The sequence below is a fragment of the Frankliniella occidentalis genome, unplaced genomic scaffold, assembly GCF_000697945.3.
Source record: "Frankliniella occidentalis isolate FOCC.00 unplaced genomic scaffold, Focc_3.1 Scaffold11, whole genome shotgun sequence".
Taxonomy (NCBI): Eukaryota; Metazoa; Arthropoda; class Insecta; order Thysanoptera; family Thripidae; genus Frankliniella; species Frankliniella occidentalis.
Window position 1 is genome coordinate 1981260 of NW_026267141.1, and position 18064 is coordinate 1999323.

General features: G+C 44.0%; 3 protein-coding genes and 1 long non-coding RNA gene across 8 annotated transcripts in view; 2 read left to right on the top strand and 2 right to left on the bottom strand.

Annotated features, from left to right (window-relative positions):
* LOC127752362 (uncharacterized) overlaps window positions 1-5408 on the bottom strand; it is a 76435-nt gene extending 71027 nt beyond the window's left edge. Inside the window, exons 1-6 of one of the 4 annotated variants that reach the window (XM_052277580.1) lie at window positions 4900-5408; window positions 4129-4356; window positions 3369-3476; window positions 2290-2397; window positions 1881-2029; window positions 650-810 (exon numbers count right to left, since the gene is read on the bottom strand). In XM_052277580.1, the coding sequence (XP_052133540.1) occupies window positions 650-810; window positions 1881-2029; window positions 2290-2397; window positions 3369-3476; window positions 4129-4356; window positions 4900-5090 (945 nt within the window). In that variant the 5' untranslated portion in view covers window positions 5091-5408. The remainder of the gene's footprint in view (window positions 1-649; window positions 811-1880; window positions 2030-2289; window positions 2398-3368; window positions 3477-4128; window positions 4357-4899) is intronic. The other 3 variants (XM_052277577.1, XM_052277578.1, XM_052277576.1) reach the window with 3 other exon arrangements.
* LOC127752366 (uncharacterized) overlaps window positions 1-15747 on the top strand; it is a 58176-nt gene extending 42429 nt beyond the window's left edge. The window contains exon 2 of the long non-coding RNA XR_008012336.1: window positions 15704-15747. This is a non-coding gene — a long non-coding RNA (uncharacterized LOC127752366). The remainder of the gene's footprint in view (window positions 1-15703) is intronic.
* LOC113214436 (uncharacterized) lies at window positions 11485-13516 on the top strand. 2 transcript variants are annotated; one of them, XM_052277609.1, is made up of 4 exons: window positions 11485-12065; window positions 12129-12645; window positions 12730-12960; window positions 13039-13516. In XM_052277609.1, the coding sequence occupies exons 2-4, from the start codon at window positions 12520-12522 to the stop codon at window positions 13222-13224; spliced, it is 543 nt and encodes a 180-aa protein (XP_052133569.1). In that variant the 5' UTR covers window positions 11485-12065; window positions 12129-12519; the 3' UTR covers window positions 13225-13516. The 2 variants fall into 2 exon arrangements, with proteins under 2 accessions (XP_052133569.1, XP_052133568.1); XM_052277608.1 differs by having other exon boundaries at window positions 11485-12645.
* Window positions 13515-18064, bottom strand: part of LOC113216397 (uncharacterized) — an 18432-nt gene continuing 13882 nt past the window's right edge. Inside the window, exons 9-10 of the mRNA XM_052277582.1 lie at window positions 16472-16629; window positions 13515-16185 (exon numbers count right to left, since the gene is read on the bottom strand). Coding sequence (XP_052133542.1) covers window positions 16008-16185; window positions 16472-16629 — 336 coding nt within the window. The 3' untranslated portion in view covers window positions 13515-16007. The remainder of the gene's footprint in view (window positions 16186-16471; window positions 16630-18064) is intronic.

Sequence of the window (18064 nt, forward strand, 5' to 3'; positions counted from 1 at the left end):
ACTGCTCTAGTCACCTACTGTTGCAGTATTCTTATGTTTTTAGTGTTGCACCAGGTAATATTAGTGCTTTCGAATATCTAGATGGTGTAAAAACCTTTTCAAACCATATCACATAGTTGTAAAGGGCCACGGAATCTAAACGGCCCGTATTCTGAGAATCACCCACGCGTTATTACGCTGTAAGTACGAGTTAGTACATCTTAAGTACAGGCCTGGGTGTACGAGTTAGTACGCAAGTGATTTCCCCCTCGCCCTCTCCAGCCTACCTCCTTCACGCCACTTTGCCAGGCCGCCGGATTGCAAGCAAAACACAAACGAACGCCAGGGGACGGGCCATAGAATGCAGGCGAATTGTTCTAATTCAGCTTTGCTCTTTCAGCTTTAGAGATTGGGATGGTACTAATACAGACTCTAAAGCACATTTCTAGATATCAGGGCAAGTTACAAACGTCGGTCTTTTAATACTTAATGTTAGCAAGAACATTTATGAACAAATGAGAGAATTAGAACGCACTCTATCTCTTAAATTGTCATCAAGAACTATTTATTGATTGAGTTTATTTGAAAATTTTAAAGTTATTTGGACCACAAGACATTATGTGAGCACTTTTTGCTTCTCTGGGTGAGACTCGTAGATAATTTTTCTTACACGCATTCTCCACGTGAAAGCAGACAGCCCTCGGTGCATGGGGTGTTGAATTGGGCTGCGAAACAATGTAATGTCTCTCTGGCATTCGAAAATGTCACGAAGTCCATCACTCGTGCCATGAACGTCGCTCGAGTTAACCAGTTTCGTATCGAAGCAAACACCTATGGCGAACCAGAGAGAGAAAACAACCGTTTGTACATGATTAAATGCTTTCCTAACCGACCCAAAATATGGGATCTGGTCACCAAATTTGGTTTTTGTCTCTGAAATAAAAGGTATCCATGAAATATGCGTCAACTCCTATCTGGGTTAGCTCGAACGGTTTGGGGAAAAAAAAATAATTCCCGAAGCTTTGAGGAAAAAACAAAAAAACAAAACAAAAAAAAACAGCAACTCTGGCTGTAAGTATAGTTGAAACTCTATGAATCTTTACAGTAAGGTAAAAATTTGAAAGAGTTAAAAACGGATTCAAGCAATCTTGCAAGCTTGATTTTCCTTTTCATTTCGAATGTACGAAACAAATTTAGCAGAAACCGTAACTCTAAAGCAAAATTTTGTGGGTATTTCACTTGACGCAAACCGGATCCAAAAAGAGCAGCAATTTTTCCTGAACTCTGACCTCCCTTACACTGAGTGGCTGACGTCGACGATGTTCTAGAACTGGCCACAAGGGCAGTTGACCTGTAGCTTCCGGTTCGAGAACTTTGTCAGCGTCGGCAAATTAGTGCCAAGGAGGAAAGGGTTCTAAGAACCGCTGTTGTTCTTTGGATCCGGTTTGCGTCAGGTGAAACAACCTAGTGTCACCGAACTTGGTTCCTCTTTAGTCTCGTAACATGTTCTAGATTATCAAAAAGGAAATACTCACTCACTGGTAATTTTATTTACAAAATGTATCTTTACACTTACAGAGCTTATTTGTAAACTGAAGATATTGTTCTGTAAATTTACGAAATATGTGGCTTTGAAACTTTATGAACTTTCTCCGTTGTTCAAAGAGTTGTCTCGTACTTCTACACTTTTCCACATAAACTTTCAAATTTGATCATCGGTGTTAACAAAGAAAAACTTTATATTGTGAATTATTATAATCATCTTTACGGAGCATTCGTGGTCGGCAGCTGGGACTTTACATTTAAAACACTCTGACCGACCGACGTTTAGAACGTGACATAGTAATGTCGTGTTGGTCCCGACCGAGCTGTTCTCACAATTGCATGAACCATAATCTTACCAAGTGACTGTTTTATTTCCTCCATTACGAGCTCGCCCGGGTTAGTTGACTGAGAGAATGCACTCAATAATGGACGAAGGGGTGCGTTGTTCTGATATATGAGAGTGGGAAGGTGTCCAGTTTCAGGAGGAATCCATGTAGCGCACGGCCTGAAGAAGAAATTAGTCTCATCACATGGCTCTCTAAATCGTCTCTAAATTAAAGCACGCACGGTAGTGGGCATGGCGTGAAATGCCAGTATATTTGTTATAGTGTGTTTCAAGGCCCGAGTTAATGAAGCAAATAATTATTTGTTAGTACCAAATGGGGCTCGATCATATGGAGGGCATTACTACTTAGTAAACGTGCAATCACCTTGAGACAAACTTTTTTTTTTTACTTGTCTTGCAGACGGCGTCGTTCATCTCACCTGGGCATAACGGCGGTCCGGCGATCCCAGCCCCGCGCAGCTGTCCAGCGGCCTAGTTCTCTCCACGTCACTAGCAAATCACCACATTTCGACCTCCCTCGTAAATACCTGCCCGCACAGTTAAAAGGGCATTCGTCGTCACGCATTTTTACAGGGTACACTCTAAATGTAACGGAACAGTTTTTGCTGTAAATTTAGCCAAAGGTGCATCAGCTAGACGAACTGACTGGAAAAACTATCCTCTTTCCAATCAGTTTTTTGACACTCTCCACCTAGCGCCGCCTTCTATAAATTAACAGTTTCCTAAAATTAGCAAAGTAGTTAAAGTAAAAAGTGTTTTGTCCTTGATGTTTTGGGAACCCACACACTAATTATATTGTGTACACAGTACACAATTGTTGTACTTCGTTCTCATGGGTTCGGGGTGTATTTAGATTGTCCGACTTACTCTCGAAACCCAAGTGTGTACTTGAATGCAGTATCTCCTGCATACCTACATGTAGGTAAGTCCTGTGTACTTAGCAAGTATGCTATGCAGGGGGTGGTGTGTACTTGGTCAAGTATGCAGGACGGTTCTGATGAGCACCTGTGGTTGGCACGGGTTGGCAGCGCCTGATCCCTTTACGATCTCAGAAGTCACCGCGTACTGTGGGGTGGGGGGCGTACTCCCCTATCTTTATTTTATTTTATCGGGTGGGGAAAGTAAGGTTTGGGCATATAAGGGGCCGAGCGTACTTTGACTGTTCTATGACGTGGGGCTGCACTCCGTTATAGTCCTTCCCTCACTGCACTTTAAGTTCCGCTTTACGGCCTCTGAAGCCTGTTCCTCTTTGAAGCACATTCTTCCCAAGTTTCAGCATATCGTCGAGGTGGGAGAAAATTACATCGGGCAAAACCTAAGTCGGAAAGCACTCTTGGGGATCTTAGAAAAAAACACCAGATCGGAGAAAAATAGGTCGGACAATCTAGCTGCACCGTGGGTGGGTAAGACATAACTTTCAAGTTGAGTGGGAGGAGTATTACAATCTACTTTCAGTTGGAACAGTAGAGTACGTAGGCGTACAAAGAGATTAACGCACATGCGAGTCGAGCCGTCTCCTACGGTCACAGCAAAACGCACGTCTCGCAGGCAGAACTGTGATGTGGCGTTGGCAATCTCCATGAGAGCTGCTGGTGGAAGCTTTTCCCTGAAACAGATAGGACGGGTCAACCGACTCCTAACTTTTTCGGAGCACATCTACACACAGTAATTCATTCCTTAGACCTAGGAAATTTCGTTTAAAAACAAAACATGCTCATGGTTCGTAAGGTCAAAACATTAATTTAAAGTATATACTGTCACAAATGAAACGTCGTAAGCCTTGTCTTTAATTCTGAAGTTTCCTTTTGATTTGTCAAGTCTGGGTGCACTCTGTTATAACCGTTCAGGAACTTCGAGGAAGAAAAAGAACGCGTGGGTGAAGAAAACGAAAGTCACCGCGTTAAGGCACAGTGATTTCCGTTTGCTTGTTCTCTGCATTGCCCTGCTTCGTTTTTCAGCTTTACCGGAATGGTTTATTGGACGTCCTTGCAACAACTGTCGAGGACAAATCAACTCAAAATTAGTGAAACGGAACTAAAGATTTTCGGGAATTGAGTCTATTTAAAGTTCTAATTTTGCGAAACTTTTATGTAAAGGCGAGTCTTTTCGTGGCCCCTACACGACAGTCAAAGTTAGAATGGTTTATCTTGCCCGCATAGAGCGACGTGTGTCTTCACCACTCTGCGGTGAGTCTTACTGGTAAAATGTCGCGAAACTGACTCTAAACGAGCGATATTATAGGCTATTCAAAACGAAACCTTGCGGTTGTCCACAGAATGATGCGGGTGAAGTATGGAGAGTAAAGTTGTGATGCCACTTGAATAAGTATTCTCGGCTCGTCTGCCACCACAAGTATAAGGGCCCTGGGAGAGGATATTCCGAAAATGTGCCGAGGGTTTGGGTCGCGCGGTCGGGCGCTAACGTTGAACACGGACACTCCCGCCACAGGCGGAAGATGAACCAGTAACTGGCCAAGCCAGCGAGACCTGCAACATGTATAACAGAGCTACGTTAAATAGAAAACAGAAGAAATAGTACAAAGCAGAAATTATATTATTTGGCGTTTTAAGCAATAATTCTGGAAGCAAATTAAGTGGTTCACCCAGGTAATAGCCTAGTATCCTTACACCTTAGGAATTTCATTTAAGAGATTTAAGAAAATCGGTATCTTCGGTTTAAGGCATTTCCATTGACGTCAAGGAAATTCCGTTAATCTATTGGATGGTTGGTTCTCTTAAATTGAAGAATGATTGAAGTTCTTGAGTAGATGTCAGAAGTGATTACAATAAAATATTCGTTCCCCCCTCTCCCCCCTGCCCCACGAACTGGAGGAGAAGAGTGGGGGGCCGCGCATGGCGGAGTGGGGGAGCGGCTTGTGCGCCTCTCCTCCTTCCTTTTTTGTTCTTCTACATTCACCGCATCGCACTTTTGGAGTATCCTCCAATACGAGCAATATCACCCCACTGTCATGAATGTAATTTACTTTAAGGTCCGCGCGATTTATAGAACATTCACAGTCTGGCACTCACCTCCCTGTGATAAACAGACTCGAGTTGAAGGGCTCAACGGGCTGCAAATAGGGCGGCAGCAATGTCAAGGCGCACTGCACCTCCGGGGGCAGTCCGGTCTGTAGCTGAGACGGTCGGAGAGCAAGGCGGGCGAGGGTTTGGAGCATAGGCCCGAGTACTAAAGCGACAAGGATTCTGGTGGTATGACGCATCCCGTCGGCCTGCTATGTACCTGTGAATCAAATGTTGTACCCAGCAGGGTCCGAAACCTAACACATACAGTGCCCTTATCAATAACACCTAACGTTAAAGTTATTGTAGATACACGGCCAAGCGACAGGAAACTCTCTCCATCACTCCAGTGACTCAAAACGTTTCTCCAATACGACACTTGAAACCTTCTAACAGTTAGTTGCGGGCAGCTCCGTATAGACTACGTAATTCACCACCGGTCACTTCAAACGATCAAAAACCATAATATTCGGCTTTGTACAGCGACCTGCTGATTTCAGTGCTTGTACAGAGGTCACTGGAACTACTGCGTCTTTGTAGGTTTCAAGTGCCCAATGAGGTATTTTCCGAATTAAGAGGAATATCGTCTGCTCCCGGACCATCACAAAGCCTCGACCAATCAGAGGCGGCCTTTCTGGAGCCGGCCACGAGAGAGGCCGAGAGAGGCTCTCTCTGATTGGTCGAGGCTTTATGATGGTCCGGGAGCAGACGATATTCCTCTTGTTCTTCTAATTCGGAAAATACCTCATAGGGCTATAAATAACGAGATGAACTAGCGTGGAACCCAGATCTGTGTCATCACAGAAGGTGCACCCAGACTCCAGAACTAGTTATAACTTATAATACACTAATCACGCATAACGCCAGCACTATGAGTTTGTATAAAAACACGGGGCATACATTTGGCTTCTTCTCTGCTGCCTCGTCTGCTGCCAATATTATTTTGTAGGTAACAATTAAAAGAAGTGAGCGCAGCTGACCTCATCTTTTCTTTAATTAACGCACAACTTTTCAACTTTTGCAAGCGACCATTTTATTGCTGCCAAATATAGCCCAGTTACATTAGTTCAAAGTGTATGGGGGACCCAGAACAAATTCGCAACAATGCGCCGTTGAAAGTCATCAACTCTCCTTTCTGAGATGACGAAGTATTCGCCCCATCTCTGAACAGCTTACGGTCCGTTTCAGGAGAATGCTACCCTGGCTTTGAGGGTCGCATCGGCAGCACAATCGATAACCACCCAACTGTCTCGCGCTATTTACCTCGTGTTCGTGTTGATGTTTGCATCTCGTTTGGCATGTGCTTCATATTTGTGTCACCATTATAACTAGTCTCCACTGTCCACTGGTTGCAGGAATATGGAAAGGTCTTCAAGCTTAACACTACCCGGGCAAAAATCTTTAACAATTCTCCACATTTTTAACAGATGTTACCTTGCACTTAGACTAAACATAACTATACATTAGTAAAGGAAGGTGTCATCGGCTTTAACTCTCGATAAAGAAATAATAAGCAAGCTCATATCTCGCACTAGGCGGGGAGCCCGTAGGGGTAGCTGCTCGTTTGAGGTTACGAAGAGAAGGGCAGCTACCCAAAGAAGACTCCGGGACTACGAAGCACCCACACGCGCCGCGGCTGCGCCACGACGCTCCGAGACGGCTGGACTCGACGACGCTGCACCATCAGGGGCCCTCGCACTCTGTCCGGTCCGGTGCCAACCACGGAACCCGGGGGCTTCAACCCCCGGTATCCGTATTGGGTCCTTCAGACTTAGATCGCTCCCCATAGCTGCCATCACGATAGGACGTGGGGTGGGGTCCTCGAAGACACGATAAGCATACTTGCTCAGCAATGTGCCCTGGTGGAGAGTCCTCGCCAGTAAGACGGCATTGCCGGACCGAAAACCTGTTGAGGGTATTACTGTTACTGGGGGCCGTGAGCGCGTCGAGCGCTGAGCCACGCCACGCGTTGTTAAGCCGACCCGAGCGCCTGCCCCTGCCCCCTCCCCTTGCTCTAAACCAACACGGAGAGGACGCTGGAATCTGCATGTTGCAACTTTGCCCAATACGGTGCAGCGACGCCGCAGCCATCCAGAACTCTACATTGTGATAATTACAAACCGTTGCCAATCTCTCAAATTTTGTAAAAAAATAATACGCGGCTCAGATGGGGGTTGTGTGAGATTTTTATATTGGTGTGAGGTGCACTGCTTTCGAAACCCTACTGGTTCCGATACGTTTAAGTGTCGGACGCAGTGTACCGCGCACTTTTAAAGGTGATGCTGATGACATCGGCCCTTGTCCGGCGTTTTGCGATGTCGGGAACCCACCTCGCATCGGCGTCAAAGATTTGGGCCCGCCCGGCACCCTAAAGGGGGCGGCGGCGCGCGGTGCCTCTGGCCATATAGGTTATAGCTACGGATGTGTAGCTACAAACAGGGACGTTGGAACCGTTTGGCCCACAGTGCCTATATTTTGCAGGAAATTATCTTCCAGTGAGCACACATTCCATGAAAATTATTTGAACAAAGTCAGTGAGGGTCAGCAAAAGGGGTCCACGATCGTAACCTCCTCTCGGGAACCCTTATTCTTGCGACCCTATTTGTTTTCGTTCAAATTTTCTACGAGGAAAGGTTCCGAGCGAGATATGATTTCTTGCAAAATCTGGGCGCTGTAGCTCAAACGGTTCTGAAGATATGTGCATGTGAAGTTTCTAACTAGGCTATAAATTTGGCGACTTTTCAATAAAATTCGCGTAAAACGAACTTCGAACACAACGGCAGCTAAAACAAATGCCAAACCCGAGGGGGAAATCACTTGCGAAATAGTTCGTACACCTTCCCCCGAAATAGTCCGAAATAAAGGCGAAATAGCGGCGAAATAGAGCGAAATAAAGACGAAATAGACGCGAAATAGTCGGTGAAATAGTCGCGAAATACCCCTGAAATACTCCGAAATAGCGCGAAATAGCCTGAAATAATCTGAAATAGGCGGGAAATAGCCGAAATGGCAGGAGAAATAACCGAAATGGTAGGAGAAATACCACGAAATAGTCCGTACGCTACGAACCCTAGTGATTTCCCCCTCGGCCAAACCTTATCTGGGGGTGCAAACAATTACACTGTAAAGCGCCATTGAAATCCGATTGTATCACCGGATAAACTTCGATTGTAAGCTTTTATTTAAAACTACGTTCCGGCATAACACACCCATGTGCAGGTGCCAAACTAAAAAATTATCATCGGAATGTGGGACAAGAAGGACATCTTATCGTCTAATCTAACCTGTTAGTGGTTAGGCCTTCAGCGTCAAACAGAACGCTGTGGCAGACACGACAGAAAAATAATACATCAGTACTCACTACAATATAATCACACTGACCAAACGTGAGAGAAAGACACAGTGTGTGTGGTGGGGGGGGGGGCAGTGGCGGCTGAATGAGGGGGGATAGTGGCAGCGAGGCGATGCTAGCGACTCTTAGTGTAGAGCAGCCGGCCACAGCGCACATCCCGCCACCAAAGTAAGTCAGGAAACCTCTCCGTGGACCATAGCTGACTGTACTGTTCGTACCCATATCATGGTGCATCAAGACCGATTGAACGCTTGTTTTCTATTTTGTTCTAATTGCGTTTAGATATTTTCTGCACTTTTAGATGCTCATTTTCTTTCTGTATAAGGGTTACAGGATTCGTCCTCCCCCCCCCCTTCCCCCTCAAAAAAGAAAAGAAGAAAGAGAGATCTCAGTGGCAATGATTGAATTTCTAGTGTAACCGCAACCTCAGTCAATGCTTCCGAGTGTATTATCTAAACATACATTCGATCTCTTTTCACGTTTAAGTAGTATCATATATCAGCATGACTTTTATTTCTGGCAGCTATTTTTATACAGTCCACTGGTCAGTCGATGCACGCTACTTATCAACGCTTCACGCTTTGGATAAGTTGGGTCCCGATATGGACTGGGTCCATTCTTAACCCTTAAAGGCCCGCGACCAGAAGCTGCGATCAAAAAAATTATTTTTCTTAAAATTCTTGTTATTTACCTCCTAAATAGACGAGAACAACAAAGAAATCCGAAATTCGGCTGTAAATAACGTAATTACAGGTATGTCCCTTATAAAGGACAAGGGCCTTAAGGGTATAGAAAATTTGACGATCCCTAAAATGCGGACTTTTTGATGGAGGGCTTTGAGGAGGGCTTCTTTACACTGTTTCTCTTATTTTCAGGGACCTAATCCGCATTTTTCTCAAGTGACATGTACTATTTGATTATTTGACATGTATTGGTGGGAACAGATCAATTTATGATCGAATTCGGCGCCTCGGAGGGCGATTGGCATCCACATCACCCCCTAAGGCCCAGTGTCCTTTATAAGGGACATACTCTTTTTACGCTTCCCCTTACTTTTGGCCCCCTATTGCCGACGCAATTTGATGACCACGACTTTTTCCAGTTGAGAGCAGGCAACCTCCTAGTCGGTAAACCCACTCCTCGAAAAAAAATTAAAAATCCGACCTAAACTTTTCTCACAGAGGCCGCCGAAAACGGGCCCGGAGCCGATTGGAGGAGACGAACCTTTTCACGGTTTATCTCATTTCCCGGGTATCAAGGGCAACAATGCGATTATTTTTTTTCATATTTCTTACACTTGAGTCGAGACCTACACACTGACACCAATTTCGATCAAAAAGTCCGCATTTTAGGGATCATCAAATTTTCCATACCCTTCAGGCCCTTGTCCTTTATGAGGGACAGGTAGTTTTTCTCGTCTCCCAACGAGCCTATTTGAGTTAGACCCTAATCGCGCAAGTAGTCGGCTTCAGTAAGCATTAGGGCACCTCGAAATAATTTTTTCGAGGTGATCCGACCTATAGGTCTTACTTGGGTCACATACGAAAACGCTTAATTTCACGATTTGCCTTTTTAGCGTGTTTCTTGACTTTGAAGGCTTGTAGTTTTGGCACTTGAGGTCTCAGAACGTCGAGAGGGCCTTACATCAATTGCCTGAAACCTCCTCTACAAAACCCATCACTCGAAACCCGAAAAATGTCTTATTATCCCGGTGATATTGGCGATTTTCCACTATGTCCTTTATAAAGGACAAGGGCCTTTAAGGGTTAATGACTGCATTGTCAAAACTCTGTCCACGTTATTAGTGTTCCCACCTCCACCGAAATGTCGTCCGAGTCTGCCAACAGTGTTAAAGATTCAGTAGCTTTTGTGATACTGACCGCGAATCGCACCTTTGTATTTTATTATGGACCGGTCTGTACCTGCCTATTTTGACAGAACGGGAAGGTCCGTCTATCGCATGGTACGGCCCTCCCGCTGACTTGAAAAACGGTTCAGATCGGCTAAAGAAATGACCGACCCATTCCGTCAATATTTGAAGACATTACTTACAATGTAGTTATGATTGTTTTCCAGAATAAAATTTAATGTTTTTACAGGGCTTTGACCTCGAAGAGACTTACGACTACGGCTTGTTTGAAGAGGTCGAATTTTTGTTTGGCTTCTACAGAGTCTCCACAAATACTGTGTTCGAATCGAAGGCGTTCGCAGACCTCCGAAACCTCGACACTTGAAACCTACAAGCACGGAGTTCGTGGAGTCTCCGTATAAACCCGTAGTTCCAGGCAGCTCCGTACAGACACGCAGTTCAGCGGGTCCCCGTATAACGTCGTAAGTGCTTGAAAGTCAGTTCTGAGATATAGCGCTTCAAAGTTTTGGATTTACATTGCGCCTTATGGGCGGCTGGATTTTCAGACCAGAATTACTTTTGAAGTAATTGACATATCGAAATGCGGTTTTCGCTGATCGATAGCCCTTGGTTTCCTCTATCCGATGCACTTCATAACTCGAAATTTTCCAAAAACATAGTTACGACGCTATACGGCGGCCTGCTGAACTCCGTGTTTGTACACTGTAATTCCTAAAGGCAACTTTTTTAGCTGTTGCCTTTGTTGTTACTCCCCGGGTAGTGAAAAATCGTGAATGTTGCCCCTAGGGAGGCAACAACCGAAAGTGTCCGGGCTCAAGGCAACATTTGTTGCCTCTGCCGCAAAGTCTGCCTTGCCGCGGGGAAGAATGTTACCCTTGGCGTAAAGGCAACTTTTGTCGCCGTGCGAGCGGCTACCTTCTAATCCCCGCCTCTGCGGGACAAAAGTATCCTTTGTGTAGTGTTGCCAGCATAGGCGTTGAAAAAGTTTCCTTTTTGAAAGGCGACTCTTATCCCCGTGTATTCGATAAGTTTTGGTGCCCGCATAGGCGTTAAAAAAGTTTCCTTTTTGAAAGGCGACTATTGTCCTCGTGTATTCGACAAGTTTAGGTGCCGTGTTCAACTGACACTAAGCATCCTCACTGCTGTAGGCCTATTTATTCGTCTCCCCGGAGGGGGAGGGACGAAGGAAGAGGAGGGGGAGGGCAAGCGGCGTGCCCGGCGGTGTCGGGCCGGCGAGACAAAGGCTGGAATGTGTTTCGTCGTCCGGACTCGCCCCCGCATCGGGCTCCATGGCTCAGTTGGTTGCGAACGAGGCGAGGACGCTGAGTTGCCAGCGCCGGGTTCAGGTCCCGGCGCTGGCAGCGGTAGGCGTGTATCCTTCTATGTAGCAGCCAAAAAGCCATGATGTTAGCCTACAAGGGCTTTACCAACTCGGATGACCGTAAGAATCCGGAATAGCGAAGGGGCGATCGCCTCGATGCGAACACCGGGGCACATCTTCCCAAACAAATGATTTTTTTTTTAATTTTTCTTTAAATATTAGCAGTTTGCTACTGGTTCTGTTGGTAGAACTATTCTCCCAAGATCCACATCTCTGGCCTTTCTGCGGGAAACTGGAGGCTCCCTGATCAGGGCGACGTCTCAGGCATGTTGCCCTCACCAGAGCATCTTTTTGTACATGTACCCCGGCCGACACAAAAGTTGCCTTTAGGAATCACAGTGTACCGAGCCCCAGGGAACTGCGTGTTTATACGGAGCCTCCACGAACTCCGTGTGTATAGGTTTCAAGTGTCGAATTTGAATCTGAAGAAGCCTAAGTTTGACGTTTTCGTCCTTGACTTTCCGATGCAGGAGGCATTGATCGGGGTGAGTGTATTTGACACTAACCACTTCAACATTTTACTGCCCCCTTTTGATTGCCGAAGTTTGGCCGAGTGCGAATCGCCGCAAGTTGTGAGTAAACATTAGGAATGTCGCAAATCTTTATTTTTGGTGAATTACAATAATATTTCCTAGGTCAATGGTCAAAAACATGCGTCCGTCACGCAATTTGTGAGCGTTAGCAACCCCTGATAGCTTCCGTAGTGTTTCCCTCAAGTTCGGTGTCAGACCCAGCACACTATACTACTTCTATTCATATGTGATTGAAGCCCTAAGAGAGTTGGCAGAGAAGTTCATTACATGGCCTACTGAAGAGGAGAGACAAGAAATCAAGGGAACATTTGAGTGAGCAACAGGTTTCCCAGGAGTAATAGGTTGCATTGACTGCACCCATGTGTATATTACTGCGCCAGTTCGGGATGCTCAGCAGTATGTAAACAGGCATCACAAGTACAGCATAAATGTACAGGCTGTAGTAGACAATGAACTGAGGGTACGCCAGCTTCATGTAGGGGAAACGGGTAGCATGAACGACGCCAGAGTTTTTAGAAAAAGTCAGTTGCACAGAGCCCTAATTGACAATGAACCTGGTGTGATTATCAACCGCGATGAACATCTAGTAGGAGATGGAGCCTACACAATAACTGATTTTGTAAGTATACTCTTTTTTTTGTCATAACACTGGACTTTATTTATTTCTTGTTGAATTGTAACACAAATGTGTTAATTTTTGCAGATGATGAAACCATTTGAAAATAATGGTCATCTCAACGAGAATCAGCTCAATTTCAACAAAAAATTGTCACAGTGTAGAGTGCGTGTGGAAAATGCATTCGCACTGGCCAAGGCTAAGTGGAGACGATTAAAGTTTCTCCATGCCAGGAATCCCCGCAACGTTGTTGACCACATAACAGCATCTATTGTTTTGCACAACATGGTTATTTCTCATGGTGAAACAATGATGGATGTAAGTACTCAAATCTTATAGTCATGTGATGTAAATAAAATTTGACAGCCTTTCTGAATTTGGTTTTGTAATGTTTAGGAAGATGAACTGGGTGGACCAATTCATCCCAACCAAGTGCTGGGCCATGAAGATTTTAACGTTGATGATCTGGAAGGTGTTCGTCCTGACGTGCAGGAGCTGATGGAAGCAGCACAAGCCAGGGGTGAGGAGAAAAGGTTGATGATTATGGATGGTCTTTTGCAAGAGGAAGAGGAAGATGATTAGTTCATAATAATGTTATATTTCATGTTATATAGATTTTCTATTTTCTTTTAAAATATTTTTGATACTGTTTGTCTAGCATTTGAGTGATGTGTTTTGTGTATATATCTGTTGTTGTCAGGTAAACATTAAATTCTTACATAATTTATCTAAATGTTAAAATGTGGCTCATGTTTATTTCAATTTCTATTGGTGTATTTTCTAATTATAGTTGAATGTCAAGAATGTTTATCAGATTTTGTCAAGATGATAAATTTTAATGAGAAGGATGTTTCAAATAAATAAGTCCAAGGTCAAAACCAAACTTGAATGATTATTTCAACACAAAAAAAATTATTGGTCACCTAAATTTACGAAATAAAAGATAGAAAACCACAATTGCAAAAGAAAAGAAAAGTATGAAGAAAGTAGGACACTCAGCATACAACTAAAACTAGGTAGATGTACGCCAGACCACGTCTCGCGTAACAGGCTTCGCGATATCTCACGAAACACTGTTACGCTGCGACGCGCCTCATCTACCTAGGCCTGCGGCGCTGACACCCGAGTCGGGTAGTGCAAAAATGTACACAAAGATACGGGCATCAGGCCCGTCAACGGCACGTCACTTTGACTAAGCATGCAGGGTTGTACATTTTTTCACTTATTTTCGTCAAAAACACCCTCTAGCGCCTCAACGGTTTGAGCTAGAGCAAAACGGAGAAAATTTTCGGCCGACGGACTCTACTTTGATGAGTTACCCCTTAGGAGACTGTAAAAAAAATATTTTTAAAAAACATTATTTGTGGGACCTTTGGTTTTTGATTTTTTTTAAATCCGATTTTTGAGCTAGAATGCTCTTCTTCGAACTCGATCTGTCTTTTTATGATACAAAACGACCCTGAAAATCCCAGGTCGCTAGCTCAGTTCGTTCTCGAAATATCGTGATGACAAACAGACAGATAGACAGACAGACGCGAAACTTTTTGATCGTCATTGGAGTAATAGGCTTCGCTAATCGCTCAGCCAATCACATTTTCAAAATAGATGCAACACTAGGACAGAAAGTCAAAATATAACTAAAATCACAATTGCAAAAGACATGCAATAAACTAGGAAAGATTCATTTTAAATGAAAAAGGTTCACAAAACATCATCAGCATTGTTAAAACTTGAATGGTTATTTCAACACAAAATAAATTATTGGTGATGGCTTGTCACCTACATCTACGAATTAAGAGACAGAAAATCACAACTGCAAAAGAAAAGAAAAATCTGAAGAAAGTAGGAAATTCAGCATACAACTAAAATCACATTTTCAAAATAGATGCAACAGTAGGACAGGAAGTCAAAATATAACTAAAATCATAATTGCAAAATACATGCAATAAACTAAGAAAGAACTAGGAAGATTAAATGAAAAAGGTAACGCAAAACATTGCTTATTAAAGTTCAGTCCCATGACAGCGGCCTTATACCGACAAAGGTGGATTGAACTTGTACTTGTTCGTCACAGTAGTGATATACTTTGAAAACAATCTTTCTGCAAAAATTGTCTTATTATATTTCCATACGTTTCTGTTGCTCGTGGGCGAATCCAGTTAGTTAAAAATAGGAAAGGAGAGGGAGCATCGAACTCTTCACCATCTTTAAGGAAAGAAAACTTGCGGAAGATGTCGATAGACGCTGGCCGGCTGTTGGCTGAGCAATGGTAAACTCAATACTATTTCAAAGTTATCGAAAAAACAGATCGATTATGATCAGAAACAAATTGTTTTAGTATTGTATTTGAAAGGGTGCACCATTTGATATATATAGAGTTCGGTCTGCCCCTTCCCCTCTTCTCAGCCAAACTGACTGCGCCAACTAGAGTATTTTGGAGTATATTTTCCAAAATGTTATTGAAGTCTACAAATGCTCCAAAATTATTTTTTTGTTTTAAATAATAATTTTCTGCTGTTTTTTGGTCCAGCCCTTAATGACATGTCTTCCAAATATTTTAGAAGTTACGGAAAGGTTTTATCATCATCCTAGCTTCTGAAATCTTGCGCGTTAAGTAAGTGATAATTGGGAAAAATGACTCAAGTAAGAAAAGTGTCGTTCCTTTACAAACCCAAAGTTTCTGGAACTTATTTTTTGTTTGATTTGTTTAAAAAGGAACCTACCTACATAATCATTACCTAGTTTTGATCACCTGACTCGTTTTGACACATAAAAATAACCAGAAACAACTAGTTTAAAACTTGGGGCTTAACTGTGATGTAAGGCCTTAAGGGGGCAGCCAAGGAGAAGCTCACGAAGCCCATCGTCGCTTGCCTCACGAGGAGAACCGTTAAGTCCAACACTGTCTGGAATGCTGAGGCATGCCTTATTAAATCACTCGCTAGAGGCATCACGTCTGCGTAAAGTCGTTTCAGAACAAAACGTATCCTAGCCCTCCTTTACTCCAATCCTTTTTCCATACAATGTACATCCCTCATATTCATGATATGAACTGAAACAGGTGTCAAGGTACCAATAAATTGTAGAATGATCGCTGGTTATAAAGTAGTCGAAAAGTAGGAAAGGAAATTTTCGTATTATATCACTACTAAATTGTAATCACCAAGAGAAGCAGCACGAGATGCTAATTTAAACCCAAAAAACTTGCCCACTTAAAGTCAGGTACTTACAGGTCCAGTAAGGACCTCTTCCTCTAGCTTGTGTAATCGTTGAATTGCGAATTTCGGTGCGGGCGTATTGACCAGCGAGCCGGAAACAAGATTAGGTTCCACACTGATACTGGCCTCCTCAATGCAAGTTGACCATTACGCAGGTTTAGGGGAACAAAAAAGAGCGATGTGACCGTTCTGACTGATTTCAAACATGAATGCTGCAGCCGACAAAGCGAGGCCAGCGAAAAGGATGAAGAAGGCGTCCCACTCAACACGTGCAGTCATCGATGAAGTGTTGTTGAGGCGTACTTTGCCCTGTGCCATTTCCCACCTAAGAAAACATAAAAAGCACATCATAATCACAACGTATCTTTTGGCTATTCCGAAAAAAAAAAGATTTTCGAGGCAACACTTTTACTACACAAGTACTACACAAGTAATAATAAGATTATTACTTGTGTCTTGGACTGGCACTTGCAAGTGCTTAATTAGCGCACACATCTGTTTCTACGGGGAGCTATAAGTAATGTTTTGTACTAATGTGTAATAATTTGTGGACAAACAGTTACTGTTACATTAAGAGTGGACGGGCTATGGCCAGAGATGCTTATGCTTACCAGTCCTGTTTGATCCAGTGGCGCAGGATGCCGCTGCTGTGCAGACGCAGTATGACTTTGTCAAGCATAGGTAGCAGGGGATATGCTTTTCTCGCGTAGAAGACCGTCTGCTGAGGTGGGAGGGTGCTGGAGAGCCTGTGGGTGCAAGGCGGCAGACACTGTAGGGATAAGGATTTTGTTGGTATGAGAAAAGTAACTCTAGTCTACAGTTATTATTGCAAATCCCGCTCCAAATTTAACCTGTCGGCTTGGTAAAATTACAAGAAGGTTGTGTACAGAAATGTAACAGTGCGTGGCACTAAAGAAACTGATGACCCTGACGGACAGTGGGACACTGAGGGATTGTCCTTCACCAATTCCCGTAAGTCCCTCCAGATTTTGTAGGCCCTCTGCTGTCCTTAGACAATCCTTGTGATAATCCTGAATTTTGTGATATTTATGATATCTGAAGTCCCTGAGGTGTCCCTGTCCCTGGGTTTTCACCGCCTTGCCTGTATTCAGAGTCCACCACAAACCACACCCCTGGAGGATCATTCGGAATTTCTCCCTCAAAATACCCGGAGATTATTCTCATTGGCGAATATCCCTGAAAATACCTGAGTGGTCCCTATTAAATCCACACCCAACATCTCCAGGTATTTTCGGGAATGGACTGTAGACATCCCTCAAAAACCTCCCTCAGCAGTCGCTACATAATTTCGCTTACTGAATTTCCATGGACCCGTGGAAAACATTCTAGAATACTATCCCTGTAGATCCTCCATTCCATCCCTGAGGATTACAGGGAAATATCCGGAGGCATCATCCCACACCAGTCCCTGCAGAATCCCCAGCTAAAACGCTATTACCCTCACCCCCTCGAGTGGGCGGTGCGATACGCACTTTACTCCGGGGTGGGCCACCTGTTTCACTTTGCTGCGGGGCGGGCTTGTCTACCCAGTACGTGACAGGCGCTAGCAAAAGTTAACCCGTACGTGAACCGCTAGAGCGACCAACACTTGTCAATGAATGCCAAATGTCTATCTAAATAGATGTCTTTTAAGTATATCACTTTCACACATACATAGTTGTTGATCGCTGGCAGGTGCCTCAGAAGAAGACTCGCATTTCAAATTGAAATTCCTTTTTACAAGTTATGGAAAAATAAACTTAGAACAAAATTGTAATCATGTGCAATAATTGGTTATTAGGCTTCGCGTGCGCTAAAGCGCAAAACGCGAAGCTTCTAGCGCCCGATCCGGTTATACTCGCCTAGATTTTCCTGTGCACGTACCTGCTGCCCAGCATCTCTCAGCAAGGAGACCCTCCCGAAAAAAAAAAAAAAAAAAAATCGGTTCGGGTCGGGGCGGGGCGGGGGACCGCCGCCGACTCGGGGTGGACATGTGGTGTTGGCGGAGCGGGAACAAAGGCGGAACGAATTGAATAGTCTAGCCGTTCAATGTTCATCAAATTTTGAACCTAGCAACAAACTACGCAGATTTCTGGACGAATCGTCAACCCTCCACCCCTCTTTAAAAAAAGTCAGAAGTTTCTATGACAATTTTTAGTGTCAAGAAAGTCGATAAGGTTTGAGGTCTGAGGGACAGTGTGCCA

Excerpts from the sequence above, each read along its gene's own strand:
- LOC113214436 (XM_052277608.1), top strand. The coding sequence starts at position 12,520 with ATGAACGACGCCAGAGTTTTTAGAAAAAGTCAGTTGCACAGAGCCCTA. Across the intron at positions 12,646-12,729 it reads CCTACACAATAACTGATTTT|ATGATGAAACCATTTGAAAA; the intron begins GTAAGTATACTC and ends TAATTTTTGCAG. Across the intron at positions 12,961-13,038 it reads ATGGTGAAACAATGATGGAT|GAAGATGAACTGGGTGGACC; the intron begins GTAAGTACTCAA and ends TGTAATGTTTAG.